The sequence below is a fragment of the Dromiciops gliroides genome, chromosome 1 (assembly GCF_019393635.1).
Source record: "Dromiciops gliroides isolate mDroGli1 chromosome 1, mDroGli1.pri, whole genome shotgun sequence".
Lineage (NCBI taxonomy): Eukaryota > Metazoa > Chordata > Mammalia > Microbiotheria > Microbiotheriidae > Dromiciops > Dromiciops gliroides.
Window position 1 is genome coordinate 626,298,087 of NC_057861.1, and position 21,847 is coordinate 626,319,933.

Below are 21,847 nucleotides of genomic sequence, written 5' to 3' on the forward strand. Positions count from 1 at the left end.
CTGTAAGATACTAAGTTGCAGGGAGGGCCAATGATATACATAGATGGAAGCGATTTCCTCCCTGAAATTTCTCCTCCACCAGTGGAATCACAGGTGCAGTCCCTATTCTTATGGTATGTAAGCATTCTCTCTATAAAGTAAGTCTTTCCTCCGATCCCACATAATGGTGCAAAAACGACCCTGGGCTCCATCCATAAAGCTATGTCATCAGGATGCCAACTTGGGCAGGCGCTGCTAAACCGAGTACAGGCCTAGTAAAAGAACTAGCTTAGTTAATCGTGGAGAAGCCCAGCTCCAAAAGTGGACACCAGGTGATGAGCATTTTGGGTCACAAGTACAGAAGACCACCTACAGGGCATGGAAGTTTTGTGAGTTGCATCACTAAAGGGCAATGCTGAGCGGCCACATAGAGGAAAAAAAAAATCATGGAACTTTTTGAAGTATTGTCTTTGGAGCCCTGGACTTGGAACTGGTGGAGGTGTGGAATGTTAATATGTAATGAGCTCTGTTTTCTCCCTTGAGATTAGGCACCGGGGGTAGGGGGGGAATGAGTTTTCCCTCCCTCAGCACCCCCCTCCTCCCCGTTCTGAGAGGACTTCTGCAGAACTGCTTGGTCACAAGCAACAATAGCTCTCTTTGTGCGTACAGGAATCAAGCACTTGAATCAGAACTGCGAACCTAAAACTGGAATGAGCTGCTTTAGGTTGCTGAACCCCGACATTTTTTTTTTACTGAATCGGTTTTTTTTTTTAAGTTCTAAATCTGGGGGCCTTCAAGATAAACCTGGGGTGAAATTTTGGGTATCCCTCATCCCCTTCTCTGTAAGGTGGTGGGTCAGAGCTGTGTAAAGCCCAGAGCTAGTGGCTAGTCTGGGACTCGGTTTCCTCACCCATAAAAAGAAGGGGTGGGTGGGGGTGGTCACCCTTCTGCGTTTGCATCAGCACCTAGCAGGGACCAGGTACGCTGCCGGGACTTCAGAAATGTTTTTGAGTTTTGGTTCAAAGCTTAGCTAAACCACCTCTTACATGAAGTTTTTCCTTATTTCCCTAGCTCCAGTAGTACTGCCCCAGCCCCTTACTTTCTTACATATTTTCTACATAGTTGTATGTGTACCTGTTGTGTGTGTCTCTCCCCCCCCCCCATGTAAGCTCCCTGAGGGCAGGAGCTCTCTCACTTTCATCTTCGTGCCCCAAATACTTAGCACAATGCCTGGAACCTAAGAGGTGTTTAATAAATGCTTGTCTTGGACTGATTAGATTAAATGAGCTGGAAAGACTCTTGCTGTTCTCTTTAAAAACGGCAAGAAAGGTCTTTGGAGAAGGAGGTGCCAAACCGGTGGGGCACGTCTGGAGCAAACGAGATATAACTCCAGATTTTCCCCACCCCCAACCTCCCCAAGTCAGCCGCGAGGATAAAGAGAGGCTGACCACGTGCTCCTCCCCCGGGCTGGCTCTGGGAGCGCTGGGTGACCGTTAGGTGCTCGAGGAAGGAGAGGCGCGTTCACCGAGTGAGCGCACGCGCTTTACTTATTCCTCCCGCCCCCGCCCCATGCCGTCTCCTAGGTGACGGTGAACGACGCGACCAGTCAGCTCTCCCGGCCTCCTCATTTGACTCTCGCGCACGCGCTTCACTTCCTAAGGAGGTCACGCGCCGGGCCCGGCCCGACCGGGCAGCTGACTCTCTTCCGGGTGACAGTTGGCGACCTGCCTGTCCTTCCGCTCACCCCCGCCCCCTTCGCCCCAACGGCTGCCGCCCTGCTGAGTGTGGATCGGCCCCGAACACGAGAGTGGGGGTTCTGAGAACGGGCAGAACAGAGTGCACGGACGATCAGGGCCGCTCTCCGCCCAGACTGCCTGCTGCTTCCGGGGGGTGTCGTGGCCAAACCCTCCCCGGCAGGAGTGGTGGTGAAGGGGAACGGCGTCCGATTTTGGGCCGCCCCCTCCCCCCATGAGGTGGGAACCTGGGAGGAGGGTGGATGGCGCTGCCCCAGCCCGTGAGACCCCGCCCCAGGTGTCTCCCCCCCCCCCCCCCCCCCCCCGGCTCCCCCAGGCTCCTGAATCGAATAAAAGGACCTGGAGGATCCGGTGCGGGGAGAGGCCTGAGGCGGGCGTCCGGAGGCCTGCCTGAGCTAACAGGGCACGTGTTGCTCCCGTAAAGAATCTCTCATCTTGGGTTTTGTCGCCGTAGCCTCAGGAGGGGCTCGTCATCCCTCATTAAGGATGCCGAGGGCCAGGCAGAGGAAAGTCACACCGTCAGTAAGCCATAGAGAACTGGAAGGGGCCTCAGAGGTCATCCAGTTTGCAGATGGGGAAACTGAGGTCCAGCCGGGAAGTGCCACCAAGAGGCACTTAGCGCCCAGATCTCCAGTATCTGTTGGAGGGGGGAGGATTATTAGGTACACTCCTCTGTTTACATTTTACAAAGCTCTTACCCTTCCCTCCAAGCACTTTTACTCACCCAGAGGCCTCTGCTTGGGCTGGTTTGAAGGGAAAGGAGTCGGGGGTACGGATAGGTGTAATGACCTCACAAATTCCCTTTCAACCCAGCGTCTCTCTCCGTAGGTAGATCATTTTGGGCAGAATGGAATGGCTGAGTGGAACTGCAGAAAAGGCCCACCTTTGGCTCCTTCCAGAGTGACATAGCCTCCAGGAGTGGGGAGGGGGGGATGTGGTTGTCCTACTATATATATCTACCTTTCCTAGATCACATCTGGAATATTTCAATTCTGGACACCACATTTTAAGAGCATTTATAGCATCCAAAGGAGCACCTCTGATGAAGGGCCATTCATGCCATATGGGGATCAGTTAAAGGCATTGGGGGCTCTTTGGACAAAACATGATAACTGACTTCGAGTATTTGAGGGGATGCTAAATGAAATGGACTTGTTCTGTTTGAGGACAGAACTAGAAGCAATAGGTGAAAGTGTCAGCTTGATTGAGTATCTCTAGGTACGAAAAACTAGCAAACAGCTAACAAAAGTGGCAATAGGCTGCCTTTGGAAGTAGTGGGTCTTGTCACTACGGGTCTTCAAGGAAAGGCTGGAAGACCAGGAAACTGATTTGGTTAAAGAGAAGCTCCTTTGAATGACTTAAAAATGTTTCTTTACTTGTCTGGTATGTTGTAGGAGGGATTCTTATTAAGGCATATTTTGAACTAGATAGCCTAACCCAACTCTCAGATTCTGAATCTTGCTTTAGGCAAGTGTTAAAAATTGCATGCATAAAGGACAAACCAGGTTGAGGGAAGGGTTGATTATAAAAGGCTACATCATAGCATTCCTTTATATAGCAAATCCAAATAGGATATTTAAAATAGGGTTGGCATCATCAGATTTCATTTTAGAAGTTTTCATCATGATGGAAGGAGCCCAGGTTTAAAAACCTGGTTCTGCTTACTGACTCACTATGCCAACTTGAGCAAATTTCTTCCTTTCTCTGGGTGTCAATGACTGCTGCAAAACAGAGGTTTGAATTAGAGGATCTCTTAAGGGGAAGCCCCTTCCGTTTCTGACTTTCTATAATTTTATAAAAATCTTTTTCCTAAAGTAAGATACATCCACATATCATTACTCTGTCTCCTGTTAGGGATGGTGTGGAATGGAGGGATCCGGCCTTTTAGATGGTTATAGGGGCATCAAGAAGCTGGGAGTGAGCTGATTTGGGTTTTGTACTTCTCTGGTTTTATAATATTTTAATAGCAATTAATAAGCAGTTATGATTTTTACCAGCAGTAAAGATAATTTTTGGTATTTTAGTGGGTTTTCAGTATAGCCCCAGCACTATAAAGTTTAAGAACCACCATCCCCTTTACTCCTAACATTTGCTAATACCCTCATTTCTGAGCTCCAGTAGCTTCCAAAGTGGGTTGTTCTTTGTCAGACTGACCCAATACACCAGAGCTGGTGATACAATGTATTCTGCAGGCTAACTCAATGGTTCTGAATTACATTTTTTTCCTTTTACATGCTAGCCTGTAGAGTGGGATGATTCATTATCATCGTGACTCTTAAGGTTTTGTTTGTATGCCAAGGGCTTAACTGTCCTTGCTTTGACTGGTAAGGTTCCTCCTCAGGTAGGAGGCTTGCAACTAATAGGGTGTAGACTTGGGAGAATCAGGGGTGGAGAAGAGGAATAATGTGCCAATAGAGAATAAGGGCCGAAAGGTGGCTACTGGAAGCTAATTTACATATTGCTCCCCTAGCAATGGACCAAGATGATCCTGGAGAGGCAATGGCAGAACTACAGGGGCGCCACCTTGGGGGATTGGGTATCTTACAAGTGGCAGCTGGCACTGGCTTATTTGCCTATACCTTCTGGGCAGGGTTCCTTATGCCTGGTTTCCGAAAAGTGCCCCTGAAGCTTCAGGTAAGTTGGCCTTGGTGGGAAAAAGGGGAAGATGATAATTGAAGAGCCGCTTCTAAATTTGTGCACTTTCTTTCTTTCTTTCCAGGTGCCCTATGTCCCAGCAAGTAGGCAGCAGGTTGAGAATGTGCTCAGTCTTCTCCGGGGCCGCTCTGGCAAGATGGTGGACTTGGGTTCTGGTGATGGCAGGATTGTAAGAAGGAAAACAATCTCCCCTTTCTTCTCCTTCCCTCTGTCTGTTCTTTCCGGTTGGGGTATAGAGTTCCTTTCAGACTATTCTGTTCTCAGTTCATTTCAGCAAATTCTGCAAATATTTATTGACTACCTGTTGTCAGCAGAGTCCAGCCCTGGGGGGCATATAAAGATGAACAACAGTGTCTACTCCCAAGGAGAGTCTAGTCTTATATTTGTGGGGGAAGTTGTTAAAGAATAGGGATAAAACATATACACAGGTTAACTAATACAAAATAGTATGAAGAATACATAAGAAAAATACAAACAAAATCTAATGAGGGACTTGTGGAGGGAGTGATCATTTCCTATTGGGGAGAGGGATGGGTTCATGGAGGAGGAAGCATTGGAACTGAGTCTTGAGGGATGGGTAGGATTTCAGTGGGCTGACATAAGGAGGAAGAACTTTTCAAAGGGAAGGATATCGGTAAAGGCACTGAAGTAGTACAAGCTCAGAGAATGATGAGTAGATCAGTTGGAGCTAGAATGTGGAGACCTTGAGTACCAGGTTACAGAATTGGGTTTCTTTTCCCATGTTCTATCTTGTAGGCCCCAGTCCCCTGTATCAGGTAAGAGGCTCTTCTGGATACCATTCTCTCTATGCTGCTTTTTCCCTATCCCTATATTTGTCCAAGTCCATGATACCTAACTTTGCCTTGTCTCCAACCAACTCCTTCCCTGATCCTTGAGGAATATGGTAGGGAGTACTAATTGTTTGGTACTGCAGGTTTTGGCAGCATACAGACAAGGATTCTTTCCTGTTGTGGGTTATGAACTGAACCCCTGGCTTTTGTGGCTTTCCCGGTTTCATGCATGGCGCGCTGGTTGTGCTCGAAAGGTTTCCTACCAGAAGGAGGATCTTTGGAAGGTAATTGCAGCTCTGTACCCTTCCTTCTCTCTCTTTAGTTGAATATTCCACTTAGTTGGGGTGGGTAACAGGGGTCATGATTGGCCCAGGAAGCTAGCATGCTCAAAGCTAGAGTTCGGAAACCAGGGTCATGAATCTAATAGTAGGAGGTGGCTCTTTTGTCCTTCCCTTTTATCCACCCATCTTGAAGAGTTAAAAAACTTTCAGGGGCAGCTAGGTGGCGCAGTGGATAGAGCACCGGCCCTGGAGTCAGGAGTACCTGAGTTCAAATCTGGCCTCAGACACTTAATACTTACTAGCTGTGTGACCCTGGGCAAGTCACTTAACCCCAATTGCCTCACTAAAAAAAAACAAAAAACTTTTAGACCTAAAAAGGAGCTTAGAGAATATGTATTTCAACCCCCTCATTTTAGAGATGAGGAAACTGAGAGCCAGAGAGAGGAAATAACTTCCCTAAGATCATAGTGAATTGGTGGCAAGCTGGGACTTCAACCCAGGTCTCCCGACTCTTTTCGTGATCTTATTTTATCTAGCCACCCTTAGTCAGATCTGTATTAGAGGAATAACATAGATTTCCAAGAAGTGAGCTACTTTACTATTCCCTAAGTGATTCTGTGCCTGGGAGCTCTGGACCTCTGGCCTCTCTGAATTGGTTAAACACAGTCTAGTTTGGATGATTTAAGATATTTCCTTACTTTCGAATAAGAAACTTCCTTAGACTTGAAGGACAGCAGAGCCAGACAGATTTTTTTTTTTTTTTTGCAGGGCAATGGGGGTCACACAGCTAGTAAGTGTCAAATGTCTGAGGCCGGATTTGAACTCAGGTACTCCTGAATCCAGGGCCAGTGCTTTATCCACTGCACCACCTAGCCGCCCCCAGACAGATATTTTCAAAGGCTAAAAACAGTCATTGGTCTAGCATAACTTGAGCCTTGGAATTAGAGGCCACCACTGAGGAAGAACAGCAAAGGAAGATTTCCTAGGCCAATGGCCTGCTATTTCCTGGTTCCTCTGGAGTTAAAAAACCAACTTAATTGCTGGGAATATGAAATATACCTATGTTTAGAGGTTTCTAGGTTCCCCAGGTAGAACGCAAAGGTTCCCCTTTCCAGGTGTTATAAAAGTAGAAGACATCTGCAAAGCAGTCTCTAGGTCCTTTGAGGCTATCATCATGTCCTCATCTCTCCTAACCAGCCATATCTCTTCTGCAGGTGAACCTGGCTGACTGCAAAAACATCACAGTCTTCCTGGCTCCCAGTGTGGTACGTCTGAGCACTTCCAGAGGCTCTAGGGCCATGGGATTTGTTAAAGTAAAATATTCCCAGGGCTAGGGAATGATTCAAACTGAGGTAATTGTTGCATTGTGGGCCAGTGCCCCATCTGTTTGGCTTCACAGCCAAAGTCTGCTTGTTTCTCTCGCAGTCCCTGTGAAAAATCAGCAGGCTGTTCCCAAATGGGCTGGCATTGGGTGTTGCTAGGAACCCCAAAGACGTCTCAATGTCTGTGAAATGGGATGGGAACACTCTGGAGGAAAGTGTATCGAGCAGATTTAAATATCCTTTGGAAGACCTTCTTTGACCCTAGGGTGGCAGACCAGCCCACACAGTTACTAGCTTTGAACTTCTGCCTGCTGAAGCCAGATCAGCATTTTCCCTAGTTCCTGTGACCCTATACTTCAAACCAATTCCTTTATCTTCATTACCTAGTCCCATTACCTCCCACCCCCTTTACAGGTTACTTCTATCCTGACTTGGCCTTTTCCCACAGCTCCAACTCCTGGAAACCAAACTACTAGCTGAATTGCCCAATGAGGCCCGAGTGATATCTGGTCGATTCCCTCTTCCCAGTTGGGAGCCAACAGCCACCATTGGTGAGGGCCTGGACAAGGTTTGGGCTTATGATATTGGATATGTCCGGCAAAACATGGATATAAGGGAATTTCCCTCCCTACAGGGAACACCTGTCTAGGTTTTGGGGAGGTACAGCCCCCTTCAGGAGAAGGGCACTCTCCCTTATATGTAAGGACACATTAGCCAGCCCTTGTCCCCATCAAGGATTTCATCTCCATTAACCAGAGAACCAGGGTGTGCTCCAGGCTAGAGCTGATCCTGGTCACTGTACTTGAGGCTCAAATGATTTTTAGGAGCCAACACTGAGAGAAATTCAGGACCATTTCCGAAGATCTTCACTGGCAACTCTAGGTTGAGAACGGAAACCTGTTTCCTGTGGTTCACATTTAAACACAATAAAAGTTCTTTTCATTTTGATGCGCTCTTGACTACCACTGGAACTTAGCATCCCTGTCCCCACAATTACTTTCCTTTTTTTTTCCCTCCAGTTTTTTCTAAAGCCCAGATTTTATTTCCTTGGATGTGTCTTCCCTTCAAAGACACCAAATTATGTAACCCAGCCATACCTTAACATGATTCAGGGCACAGAGAACTCGGAGCACTCCAGGGTCCAAGGCCCCCAGATTTGGAGCCTAGTTCTAGGTTCTCCTGGTGTAACAGTGATGGCCTAGTTCAGTGTCCAGCACCACTGTAGGAACACATAAGGCATTAACAGTAATGGTAGGCACAGAATTCTGAGAAAATTGGACTCCTCCCACCTGCAGATTTAGAGTTCATTCCCATCCCTAATGCTCCAGAAATCCATGTGGAGCTTCCTGCCTGTAGGCTTTTAGGGCCAGTGCCTCCAGCTGTTTCTTGGGAGTAGGATGAGCAGGCACAGCTAGTGGTTGGTGATGCTTTGGCTGTGGGGATTTACAGAAACTGGCTTCAGCTGCCTATGAGGAAGAGGACTCGTTCCCCAGAAGCTTCCTCAGCCTTAAGATCTCCTGCTTGTACCTGCAGGGAAAGTCATGGGAAGACAATTTTGCTCTACTTCAGTTCTCTTTCCCTGTAAACCCCTGCCAGGGAACTCTGAGCCTTCATTAGAGGGGTCATTTTTGCTTACTGATTGATTAGGCCTCTGAACATTCCCACCTCTGACCATTCACATTTCCCCTATGTTGGTGCTGGGATTAGCATCTATTCCAATGGCACCATCCCAGTTCTTAGGTGACTTCTGGATTCCTAGGGAACAATAACCTCACCACCAGGATACTCCTCTCTACTTGTTTCTGCCAAGAGAAGCCAGGAAGGGTAATGGGGAGAAAACACAGTTCCCAGGAAGTCTGGGTCCTGGTTTTGATGGGGCTAGCAGTAGGCTTCTGATTGCCTGGTATTTTTGAAAGGAAGGTTATCACTCCCAGCTCTGTGTGGAAGAGGCAAGGACACAATGGCTGGTGAGTAAAGTGAACAGGTCCTAGGGTAACAGCTGCATTCTTGTGCCTCATCAAGTGGGATGATGAAACAGGTTTTAGGGAGGTGGGGCAATGAAATCTGAGAGTTCTTAAGAGGTAAGATGGGGAGAGTGGCCCTGCAATCCCAGCAGGCCCATACAGCCATAGTGCTGATCCCCCCTAGGACAGCTCCACCCTTGGCTCACCTGCCTAGATGTTTGTCCACATATTCTTGCAGTTGTGAGAGTTGTTCTTCTGCCACCAAGGCCCGGCTCCACAAATGGCTCCGCTCCTTCTCAAGCTCTGCCTGTGTGTAACAAGGAGAGAAAGCAAACTCGCAGAATCTCAAAGATGGAAAGGATCTCAGAATTCCTTTAGTCCAAATTCTGTTAGAAGCAAGATCTCCCTCTACACCATGCCTGACGATCGACTATTCAACTTATGTTTGAACACTGCTGGTGATGGGGAACTCACTACCTAAAGAGGTAGCCCATTCCATATTTTGATAGTTCTTACACTCACCAACTAGCTCTAGTTCCTCCCTATGGGATTAAGGAAAACAAGCTCTTGCACATGGTAGTCTGAATTTCATATATTAGAAGCCAGTGGTAATGTCCCCTGCTATTTTCTAATTTCCAGGCTATTTTCAGGGGTGTTATGATTATAAAATACTCTTTTAAGATTACAGGGCACTTTGCCCATATTGCCTCATTTGATGCAACAACTTTGTGAGGTAGGTGCTGTTGTGCCCATTTTACAGATGAGGAAACTGATGTTGGGAGAGGTGGTGTCTTTCCAGAATCTCATAACTAGTAAGTGACTAAGCCAGGACTCAGACCACAGGCCTTCCTGACTTCAAGCTGAGTACTCATTCCCCTACTCTAATCAGCTTCTATTATTCATATTTAAAATCTTATAAACTGGCTCCACCTTCCCTTTCCATTTCATGTTAACTCCTGTTCATGTACTCTCTTCCAGCTAAATTAAATTACCTCCTATTCCTTATCCTGTCCTTTCCCATCTCCATGCTTTATAAACCACTCCACCAGTGAAAATTCTCTCCACCCTACAAAATTTCTCATAGTACTTAGTCCACACTTTTCCTTTGTGATAAAAGGGAGAGTGAACTATTGGGACATGTCTTCCCCCCCCTTCCCCTCCCCTTCTACCTCAACCTCAGCTATTCTGTTCAAACACCTTACTCTCAAGGGGTTGGCACATATTACTCAATATAGGCTTATTGAGTGGATTTGAACCACCTCGTCATCATCCTGTTTGCTGTGGGCATACTTCAGCTTATCAGTGGCCTTTTTATAATATGGCTATTGCTAATAATTAATGCTATTGGTGGGCAACTAAATGGCTCACTGGATAGAATCCTGGGCCTGGAGTCAGGAAGACCTGAGTTTAAATTAGACCTCAGACATTAATTGTGTGAACCCTGAGCAAGCCACTTCTGCCTTAATCCACTAGAAGAGGAAATGGCAAACCACTCCAGTATCCTTACCAAGAAAACCCAATGGACATCACGGGGGCCTGAAGAGTCAGACGTGACTGAAGGACTAACAATAGCAACAACACTATTGCTGGGGTCTTGTTTACCAGGGAAGAAGAGCACTGTCACCTTCAGATTGGTACTTCCCTTGCTAATTCAACTACTGACCTCCCCAAAACAGTGACTCCTCACAGTGGGCTGGGCAGCCGTAGAGGGTGGCAGTTTCTTTCCTTGCTCTGCACAATCAACCTTGGCTCACCCGTTTCTTAGTGATCTTGGCAGGGTAACTAATGATAAACCAACTAGAATAAAATTTGAGATGATTTGGGAATAGGGTCTTCATAGATCTGAAAGGCCCTGAGGAAGAAGAGGAATTTGCTTTTTCAATTCAGCCTCATTGGGCAGAACTAGTACAATCAATAGGGGTGAGTCGGAGACACGTTTTGGATCAATATAAGAAAAAACTTGTTAAAAAAACCTGCCCAGAAATGGACTGGCACCTCATGGACCCCTCCCTTGATTAGAAGCGCTCAAGCAGAAGCGACGTAGTTGCCTTCTAGGAGAGGGGATTGAAGCCTTACGGGGAAAGAGAGCTAGCTGGCTGTATGCTAGGATTCTGTGGAACTTTGTCATTTAGTTCTAATCTGAGCAGAACTAGAGAAATAAGTGTTGTTCTTGGGACAAAAGAGAACTATCTCCAGGTCGCCCCCCTCATCTACTGGAGGTCAGGCTATAGCCCTAGCATATCTCCCTGAGAGAAGATGGCATCCCAGGTTGCAGGGAGACCTGTGCCCAAGGATCTGAGATGGGAACCCTAGCCTATCTGTCCTTTCTTGAAGGGGGGTGGGAAAGCAGCTTTGATGTGAGCTCCTAACTCTTTGACCCCTTGGACTGGCTCCTAGGTGGTAGATGGTGAGTAGAGAAAGATAGTTAGGCTGAGGAAATAATTGGATCAGCCCTAGGACCTTCCCTCAGAAACATCTATTACCTGAGTATTTTGGGTAAACTCTTGAAGCTGCTTCTGGATTTCAGCCCAGACCACATCATCCCTAGGAGAGAGAAAGAGAGCATGTGTGGAAGATGTAGTAATGCAGTGAACTCACAAGGCAAGCAACGGGACTCTAGCCATTTGGAGATTATTCTCTGGCTTCAATTGGCCCTACCCTTTCTCATTGCCCCCTTCTTTGGAAGGTTTGTTATAGATCTCTGCTGTGATGGAGCAAGAACTTGGCACCGTTGGGCCTCATTTGATCTGACCACTTTCCTCATGGTACTGTGGAAAGTCTCAATGCAGCCACTTAGAATGCTCCAAGCTTTACCAGTTTCCTCATCTGTAAAGTGGAAATAATACATAACCTAACTCACAAGGTTATTGTGAAGATCACATGAGAAAATAAGAAGTGCTTTTGTATACTATCAAGATGTCAGCTATGAGTATTGTAAACCTCCTGAGGCTATGTGTCAAATAACTAAAATGACTTGGAGGAAAAGAATGGCCAAGGCATTGCTATAAAACCATAGGGAATACAGGAAGTCATCAAAGACTGTAACCAGCAATTAATGGAAAGATTAGATTCTGAAAATCATAGATGACAGTACAGTGCAGGAGGTGGAGTCAAGAGAACTGGATTTGAATCTCGCCTCTGACACTTAATTAGCTGTATCACCATGATGAATCTCTTAGCCCCTCTTACTCTTCTGCAAAATGAAGATAAGACTTGCTTTGCCTACCTCAGAATTGTTGAGAAAGTGCTTTGTCAAATCTACAAGTGCCATGTGAAATACAATGTCATTCTGTAGTTCTAGAAATACAGTAACAAATCAGGAAACAGGGAGGCAGATTTGAGTTTAATCATACTGTTAGGAAGAATTTCCCAGAAATCTCAGCTGTTCCACAAGGGAATGGACTTCACCAAAAGGTAAGGAATCCATAGTCACTGGAGATATTTAAGCTGGAAGCTAAATGACCACTTGTCAGGATTATTGAGAAAAGGGATCCATGTTTCAAGAACGATTGGATAAGATTACATCTGAGGGCCCTTCTTTAAAAGTGTTTTCTAGGCCTCCAAGAGGTCTTGTTACTACTGCACAGATGCTCTCTGGTGGTCAATGGAATGCCTGCAGGGAGCTAGGCTCACTAGAGAAAAGCCCTGCCTTTGACTTCAGGCAGGCACATGCCCATCCTGACCTCCTGGTGCAAGATTAGTTGCTTCCCATTCACACAACATCAAGGATAGGACCCTGCACACAGGAAGTGTTTGATACATACTTGTTGATTGAGTGAATAAGTAATTATACACCTATTAGCTCATTTAGGCCCCAAATGAGCAGTGGCGGGACAAATAACATTTCCACTTGATTGATTAGGAATTTCAAGTTTAAAAAATTGTCACAACCCATCAGACATCAAGTAGTCATGCTGTAGCTGACCCATGATTAGAACCCAAGTTACCTGACTAAGGCCCAGTGCTTTCTATGTCTGCCTAGGGTCCCCCAAGCTGGGGCACACTTAGGGAGAGGAGGTCGAGTCTGTGAGGAGTCAGGTCAGGAGGAAGATGGTCTACCCCACATATCTCTTACCCCATTCCCCCACTTGTTCTATCCCCTTCTTTTGCTTACTTTTTTTTTTCCTTTGGTGAGGCAATTGGGGTTAAGTGACTTGCCCAGGGTCACACAGCTAGTAAGTATTAAGTGTCTGAGGCCAGATTTGAACTCAGGTCCTCCTGACTTCAGGGCCGGTGCTCTATCCACTGCGCCACCTAGCTGCCCCTCTATCCCCTTCTTATTGCCTCCCTTTTCCTCTTCATGGTTAGCACCTAACTCTTGGGTTGTTTGCCACAAATAAGAGGGCTGTTATTACTCCTACTCATCTGTACCACTGTTGTGGGTTATAGAGCATGTCTAGTCCCAGACATATTAGAGACACTCACTGTGGCAAAGATGCCCCCAAATCAGAGCCTTTGGTGGGTCCATTCTGTGGGAAACAAACAAAGTCACCAACAATTCTAGTACATATTTTCTTCCTCTCCCTATTCTTTCAATGCCAGTGTGGCTCAGGTCATCAACCCATTCAACCCTGTATGACATCTTTGACATTGTCATTTTGTGGGATAGCCCTTGGTAACAGCCTCAGAAAACTAGAGACATTCCCCAACGGTATTTTACTACCTTTTAATTAACTCATAGCTCAGTGAAATGAGCTCTGGATTTGGTGTCTTAAGTTTGATTCCTGGCTCTGCCTCCTTCTCCCTTTGTGACCTTGGGTGTGATGCTTCCTGGGACTCAGTTTCATTATATGTAAAATGAAAGGGTTAGGCTACATAGCTCCTAAGGTCCCTTCCAATGCCAAATTTATAATCTGAGTATGAGCCCTTTCCTTGGGGAATAAGGGTGAGGAGAAGGAAAACCTCTCCATTTTGCTTTTGTGTTGGGTAAAGAGGATGAAACTACAGGGTAAAATAAGCTATTTGTATTTTTCAGGTTCTTGCTATGTCCCATATATCTCACCCATAACTCAAGCAAGAATTTCTCTTGGAATATCTACAAACGAATGATTATCTAACTTCTACTTGAATAGTAATGGGAAACTTGCTATCTCAATAGCCCATTCTCTGTCTGAATAGTTCTATTAGATAGTTTTTCCTTTTATGAAATAAAAATGTTCCATTCAGTAACTTCTATCCTTTGTTCCAGCTCTGACATTCTATGATTTTATGAACTGACAATAAGATTATATGGGACACCCAGGAACTTTTGTTTCTATTTGGTGCCTTGTTGTGTAACTGTGGGCAAATAAATTCTACAGATTTTTTGAGGTGTCATGTGGATTCAGTAGAGATCAATGTGGCTTAGCTCTGTACCTTGGCCTGCAACTCCTGAATTTGGGTCTCCAATTGAGCCTTGTCTTCACGAAGTCTGTTAAGTTCCTGGGTTAGGTTGGACTGAAGATCAACCTCGTTGATGGTGAAGTGAGCTTCTGGAGGACCAGGTTCCATGTTGGGGCCACCCCGGGCTTTAATCTGTTCCCTCTGGACCCTAAGCCAGGCTTGCTTTGTCACCCATTGCTTTGATTGTTGCCCACAGAACCCCAGAAGGATCTAGATGTGGCCCTGTTCAGACTTGGGAGTTACCCAACTCCAGTTTATCCCAGTGAGCCCTCTGTACAACTTCCTTCTGATGAAGGTTGTGTTTGCAAGGAATTCTACCCTCACCCCTTCACTCCCTACCCCAACAAAGGGACTAAAATGGACATGTCCAGATTTTCCTTTCTTGAGAGGAAAGAAACAGTTTAGGCTTTTGCCCTTGTATTCTTTGCCCTGTGGAGTGACATTAGGGAAAAACTGGGAGAGGGGTTGGTCTAGTGGGGGTCTGGGGGAAGGTATTGGAAGACTGCACCTGTAGGCATTGAGTAGACTCTCATGCCTCTGCATCAGGCTCTCCATCCTCTTCTTATAGTTTCGGGCAACTCTGGCCAGTTGTTGTTCTCGGCTTCGGTTTGACATCTGCATGTCAGTTAGCATTCCATCCAAGAGTTTCTTCATTGCACCTGGTTCTGCAGCATCTGTCTGTTGAGGCCCCTGGTGGCCCTGGGTAGTGTCGTCCATGTAAGACTGTTCATGGTCCAAAAAATGGAAACCATGACTGATTGCATAATCCATGGAAGCTCAAGGGGAAGTGGGAAATGTTGCTGAGCTGGACCAATGGTAGAACAGGACTTCCAGGGGCCTAAGGAAGGGCTTTCCTAAGAGCACTTCTCACTAAGAAAAATCACCTTGAGGGCATGGCCAGAACTCACCTGTAATACTCTTGGAACCTACCACCGATCCACTTGGACCTACCATGAACTCCACTAGAAATTCTCCAAAATCCAGCCTCAAACTACATCCCCCCACACTGTTCCTTGAGTCCAAGGATTGTCCCAGTACTTCATACTGGGTAACCTAGTATCCAGTCATCAGAATTCTCATAGACTGGATCACCCTGGACCACAATCCACTCAGATAGGCCTCGACATGGGCTTATCTCCCTTAACTTCTCCCTCCCCAATTCTTTTTTTTTTTTATTTTATTTTATTAAAAAAAAATTTTTTTTTCTAGTGAGGCAATTGGGATTAAGTGACTTGCCCAGGGTCACAGAGCTGGTAAGTGTTAAGTGCCTGAGGCCGGATTTGAACTCAGGTCCTCCTGAATCCAGGGCCTGTGCTCTATCCACTGCGCCACCAAGCTGCCCTCCCCAATCCTTTTGAAAGAATGGCCTTGTCCACTTGCCCCAGACCCCATCTAGTCTCCTGCCCATCTTGTCCCTCTAGGTTCTTACCGCCATCTTCTTTGCATAGTGCAGAAGCCTGGTTCGATACTCGTCATTCATCATCTTCAACTGTTGCTGCAGTCTGGAATTCTCCTTTTCCACTTCTCGAAGCTGCCTCTGGGAAGCAGACAGTGCCTGTAGGAGGTAGACAAGGATATGTTAGGATGCAGGGGCTTGAGGGTTAACATGGTACTTGCTAAGGTCCTCCTTCTGAACCCAATATCTATGAGTTCCTGGGCCATAGTTCAAAAGTAGTTTGCCTATTTTAAAAAATGTATATTTAAGACACTGGTTTTCAGAACCAGAGAAATCCCTAGGATTAATGGCCAACATAGTTAGAGTCTGATGCTTAAAGCCAGAGTCTCCTGCCCAGGTCCCCATGTAACACCCACCCTCAGTGATAGACCCCAGCTTCCTGTTGCCCAATCATTGTGTAGAGAAAATGGAGCCACAAGATCTGGGTTTGAATAATTTTTCTATTACTGTGTGACCATGGGCAAACCTATTCCCCCTCCCTGGGCCTCACCCTCCTCATTTGTATAATGATTGGATTAGATTAAAAAAAAAATCACTAGGGTCTCTTTCAGCTCTAAATGCTCTGTGCTCCATCCTGTCAAGGGTCACTAGGAAAAAAGTCATTGCTAGCTCACCATAGCCTGCTCATCCATCTTGTGCTGTGTGCCACGCATCTCCTGTTTGGCATCCTGGAGTTCTTTTTCCAGCACGGCCCTGAAGACATGGGCAAATGTGGCTCATGGCAGGGTTAGTGATTCCCATGTGCTAACAATCCTGCCCTTCAGCCCTGACAAACACAATAGGGCATCCATGAGACCAGACATAATCATCCCTAAAGTCCTTCCAACTCAGTTTGAGAAGGTGTGTGTGTGTGTGTGTGTGTGTGTGTGTATGTGTGTGTGAAGAACTGAGAGACAGTTTGGGGGAAATTTTGCTCATTTCTCTGGCACCTAAACATGGGACCTTTCTATACCTGGGTATTCCCAGGATGTCTGTCCTTTATCTTTCCTCCCCACCAGTGGCCAGGCCTCAGAAGTCAGAGATGCAGTAGTAAGATGAAGCAATAGTTGGTTAGATGGCTGGGTGGTCTAGTTCATGCTTTTCTTCTCTTGCTTTTTCCTCTGAGAAGGGAGCAAGAACCTGAAGGAGCTCCTCATCGCTTTGACCTTCTCTGGTGCTTGGGCTGAACTTAGCAGCTGGACCTTTCCTTGGACCCTTGACATGCCCCTGAGGGAAGGCATCAGGCCCCCAAAGAGCCAATGGTGGCCCACTGCCAAGATGGAAGTGCTTCTGGTGTCATGGGTCTGTGGGTAGGGGTTCGTCTCCCATCTGGTCCTTGGACAACTTGGTGATATTTTGGACCTATATGGCCCCTTGGGGGGATTATGTGGATGTAACAAAAGGCAGTATGGTGGTAGTATGAGAAGAGTCTGTAACAAGACTATGAAAACTTGGGTTCTTAGTCCCAGTTCTAGCACTATCTCAATGCGTCATTTTACACAAATCAATTTCCCTCTGGGCCTCTCGTCAAGGACCTTTTTTTAGTTTGGATAGTGAGTGTTCTAAGGTTCCTTCCAGTTCTAACAATCTATGTTCTGTGATTCTAAGTCCACAGACCAATCTGAAGCAGAATAATTTTTTATTTCCTTTCAAAATGATCTTCACACTATAACTCAAAGGCCCCCTCTCCCTCCCCCCAGGCTGCTCTAACCACTTACACTCTCTCTTCCAGCTTCTCCTGATGAGTCTTCTGCAGTAGCTTCATCTTTTCCATCTCTTCCCGAATGTACTCTTGGCTGGCCAGCAACTGTGGCCATCCCCAGGAAGAGAGATACAGGTGGTAAAGACTGTAGTGAGACAATTCTTGTGCCCAATCATTGGCTATTGCTTTGCTTCTAGTTACATATTCATTTACATATACATGATGGCCTGTTCAAAGTTGGCATAAACTGGCTTGTTAAAAGTTGTCATATAAGTCAGTCTCAAGTTGAAGGTTAGAAGTGGACTTTTTATAGCTAGGCCTTGTTTGGCATACTATAGGTCACATACCCAGACTTGGGCTCTTCTAGTCCAATTTTTGGAGCCCTGAAGACTCTGGTGCAGAGACTCCTGGGCTGTTCTGAGGACAATATTTGGGAGCATAGTGCTTGGAACTTGGGAATCCATCTAACTGGGGCAGCTAGGTGGCACAGTGGATAGAGCACTGGTCCTGGATTCAGGAGTACCTGAGTTCAAATCCGGCCTCAGACACTTAACACTTACTAGCTGTGTGACCCTGGGCAAGTCACTTAACCCCAGTGGCCTCACTAAAAAAAAAAAAAAAGGGAATCCATCTAACCAAACTCACCTCTGGGATCTGCTTCTAGAGAAACCCTACCCATTTGATCTATTGATCACTCCTTTGCTCCCTACAAACACTCCCAGGGAGTGTTTGGAACTCAAAACCTTCTTCATCATCTCCTTCACTACACTGTGATCTCCCTAGGGACGGGAATGGGTCTTCTTTCCTTTTCTTCCCTAAAGGGAAAAGGACGGGAATTTGGGCCTGATACACTTACCTTCTTTTCCATTTTCTTCTGCTTCTGTTCAGAGGCAATGGTTTCTTCTCTCTGAGGATAGAGAGAAAAGCAAATGAGAGACGTCTAGCTCTGGTGGAACAGCTGCTTCTATGGTCTGAACTACTAAACTGTGTCCTTGTCCTCCCAAACCCTTGTTCAAAATCCTCCTCCTTCAGGAAGTTGTCCCAGATTATATTCTAGCTCACTTCCTTACTCCATATGCTCTCTCAGGAAACATGCTAATTTGCCCAGATATATTGCTTATCAAATGTAATAATAAAATTTTCTCTCCCTGCAACCCCCTCCCCCAACCAAAGAGCTACTTGAGTGAGGGTAGGGACAGTGACTTTTAGAGGTGGTAGGTGGTAGGTGGTGCAATGAATAGAGTGCCAGAAGACGAGTTCAAATTCTACTTTAAGAAATTTACTAGCTGTGTCATGCTGGACAAATCATTTAACCTCTCTGAGCCTCAGTTTCCTCATCTGCAAAATGGGGATAATAATAGCCCATATTCTCACAGGGTTGTTGTGAGGATCAACTGAGATAGCACACGTAAAGCGATTTGCAAACCTTAATGCACTATGCAAATTCTTGTTACTATTATTAGTTTTTTCCTTCTCAGTTCTCAGCTAGCCTGGTTCAAGGATCTGTTTTCAGTGGAAACTCTCATTCAGTGGTGCTGACTGAGGCACCTACCTTGAGTTTCTGGTGATGGAACCCCTGCACCAGTGATCTGATTCTCTCCGGCTTGGCAGCTGTCCCAGCAGCTACCCCAAGTTCTGAGGGTTGGGAAGAAGATGATAGTTCTGGCCAGGCTGGGAAAGAGGGGTTTTTCTTGGATGTGGTAAATAGTTCTAGGCCCAGCTCCTCACTTTGAAGCACCTGTGGAACACCAAAGGAAAGAAAGGCCTATGTTCTACCCAACTCTTGGTCTTCCATTTGTGCTTAGCACTCAGGAAAAACAGTCTTCCTCCCTGTCTTGTCCTGGGGCCAAGGATGGGCATTTCTTCTCTGGGCCTCAGTTTCCACCTAGGCTGTTGGAGCAGGATGAGTCCTTTTATGAAGAAGGGTTTCGAGGTACTCAAAACGAATACCATATTTGCTAGTATGATGGATGCTGAAGGTATTCTCCCAAAGGCCCAGGCCAACTTGATTGTAACTCTTTGGGAAAGGACACAGAGGTAGGAAGGAGATTGTGTTTATTTATTTATGTAGAATTTTCCCCAAGTTACATGTATAAAGAAATTTTCATATGGATTTTTAAAACTGTTCCAAATTCTCTTCCTCCCTCCCCACCCCCCTTAAGAACTTGAGCAATTCAATATAAGTAGTGTATTGGGTTTTTTGTTTTGTTTTGTTTTGTTTTATTTTTTTGCGGGGCAATGGGGGTTAAGTGAGTTGCCCAGAGTCACACAGCTAGTAAGTGTCAAGTGTCTGAGGTCCGATTTGAACTCAGGTCTTCCTGAATCCAGGGCCAGTGCTTTATCCATTGCGCCCTTATTGTGTTTTTTGAAAAAATTAGTAAGTTACATTTCTCTCCCTTCTCACTATCCCAATCATGTATTTTATACATTTGAAATTAGAGGGGGCAGCTAGGTGGTGCAGTGGATAAAGCACCAGCCCTGGATTCAGGAGGACCTGAGTTCAAATCTGGTCTCAGACACTTGACACTTACTAGCTGTGTGACAGTCAACTAACCCAGGAGTAGAGATAGGGAAGAAACAGCCATTACCTGAGCGTCTGTCCTCCACAGCCTACTCTGGCCCTTTGGGGATAGGACCATACATCTCAGAGGGGACTGAATTTGTGGGGCAGAACCAAAATGAATTAGGCTCCTAAGGGCTGGGTAGAAACCCAAGGAGGAAGCTCAGGATTCCCATCTGACTACTTGTACCCTTACCTCAGGTTCATGTTGCTTGGCTACAGTCTGGTAGTTGTTTTCCAGGCTGATGTAGGCATCGGACAGCTCCTGACGCTTGCCTTCCAGTATCCTTAACTGTTCTGCCAGCTCTGCCCGTTCATGACCAGCTTTCTCCCCAGTCAGTTCTAACTCTAGGACTCTACTCTCCAGTGTAAGAATCTGTGGAGGAGCAGGGCCACGGTGCAACGGCAGCAGAGGTCATTCTCCCATCTTCATCTATAACCCCATCCCATCTCTCTCCCCATCCACAGTCCCAAGGTCACCCAGGAGGAGGACTAGTAGTAGTTCTATGGAAGAAGCTCTAGGCTGGGAGTTAGGAGAGCTGACTTTTCCTCCTTACTCTATGCAATCTTGGGCATGTTGGGCAATCTCGTATTCGGTTTTCTCATCTGTAAAATGGGGACAACATAACTGCAAAGGGTCATCTCAGTGGGGATGAGGATTAGAATAGTATGAATTGGGGTTTCCCCAACTTGCCATTTTAGCAACTGGGAACCCTATGTCAAGTCCTTGTTTCCGGTCCTAGAGAAGGATGGTGCAGGGGCTTTTGGGAAGACACAAGCAGATACGCACAAATACACATACACACAGGCACCTCACACTTCAGCTCAAAGCTCTCGGTCTCATATTGCTCCCTCAAGCCATTGGTTTCAATTTGGAGGTCGACGAGCTCCTTATAAATCTGGTGGGAAGGGGGTGAAGAAGGTGGGTTATAATAAGGCTCCCCCAGTCCTGAGTTTCTCGGGGAAAAGATTATTTGTATGACTTCTCATACTTGGTGGGAAATGGGGAGCCCACGGGCTCTCTGTTTTGCACACTGTTATGGTGACAAGCAAGGAACAGCCCGAGGCTCTGTCCTTGAGCAGCTCATAGTCTGGGGACCTAGGCCCCTGCCTTTGGGGAGCTCACAGCTTAGAGGAAGAGCCAACACTCACACATGTAAACATGTATTCTGTGAGTATATGGCGAATGCCAAATGAGGGCTGTGTACAACGAGTGAATTAGGAGCTCAGAGGAGGATAAGAGCCCTCTGAACTTTTGGGGTGGTCAGGGCTTGAAAGAATGGGCCAGGGTTGAGTAGAGAAGAGGGGAGACACTTCAGCCAAGGGAAATGATGTGAGCAAAGGCAATGAGGTGGGGATATGCATGTTCAAGCACGTTAATGAGATAGGCTATAACAAACGGTGTGTAAGGGAGATAAAGCAGGCTAAAGAGGACCCTAAATGGACAACCAAAGGGCCTGAACTTTTTCCTCTTGGGTTCTTACTAGAGAGGATGAACTCACATCAATACCTCACTTCCCTTAGTACTCTCGTATCCTGCCCTCCCTCACCCCTGCATGGATCACCTGTAGCTTCTGCTCTTCACTCAGCACCAGCTGGGTGGATGGGCTAGTCTTGGAGCTGGTCATCTGCATTATAGTTTCATGGAGTTCCCCTAGCCTTCTTGGCAACTGATGGCGCCGTTGCAGCAGCTGGACCTAGGCCAGCAGGGAGAAGGGGGAATCTGGTGCACTAACCTTAGATAGTCCCTTTCTTCCCTCCCTTCACCTACCCCCTTCTCCACCACCTCCTGACTGACCAGGCACTGGGGACTGTTTATCAGTCCACTTCTTCAGTCAGAGCAGAGGTGTCAGATACAAGGCCTGTGGCTGTCTGCCAATACAACACTCCAAGAACTAGATTCAAATGTAATTGGGGAATATTTAATAAAATAAACAATAATAATACAAGAAAACACATAATATTAATGTTATGTTGTAAAAACAAGTCAATATGTGCCCCCCTCAATGATCCTTATATATC

At 46.2% G+C, this 21,847-nt stretch overlaps 2 protein-coding genes across 3 annotated transcripts; one reads left to right on the forward strand and one right to left on the reverse strand.

The window, feature by feature from the left end:
• The first annotated feature begins 1,813 nt into the window (after positions 1-1,813).
• ANTKMT (adenine nucleotide translocase lysine methyltransferase) lies at positions 1,814-13,998 on the forward strand. 2 transcript variants are annotated; one of them, XM_043978755.1, is made up of 7 exons: positions 1,814-1,952; positions 4,204-4,367; positions 4,453-4,557; positions 5,323-5,463; positions 6,675-6,725; positions 7,231-7,333; positions 13,722-13,998. In XM_043978755.1, the coding sequence occupies exons 2-7, from the start codon at positions 4,206-4,208 to the stop codon at positions 13,793-13,795; spliced, it is 636 nt and encodes a 211-aa protein (XP_043834690.1). In that variant the 5' UTR covers positions 1,814-1,952; positions 4,204-4,205; the 3' UTR covers positions 13,796-13,998. The 2 variants fall into 2 exon arrangements, with proteins under 2 accessions (XP_043834690.1, XP_043834689.1); XM_043978754.1 differs by lacking the exon at positions 13,722-13,998 and having other exon boundaries at positions 7,231-7,730.
• On the reverse strand, positions 8,194-21,459 carry CCDC78 (coiled-coil domain containing 78). The gene is given in 15 exon segments (XM_043978753.1): positions 8,194-8,236; positions 8,238-8,309; positions 8,953-9,053; positions 11,230-11,290; positions 13,172-13,215; positions 14,102-14,276; positions 14,637-14,851; positions 15,558-15,683; positions 16,199-16,277; positions 17,282-17,370; positions 18,122-18,168; positions 18,814-19,003; positions 20,022-20,201; positions 20,638-20,724; positions 21,391-21,459. Coding segments are annotated over 15 exon segments (1,578 nt in total).
• Between the last annotated feature and the right edge of the window lie 388 nt (positions 21,460-21,847).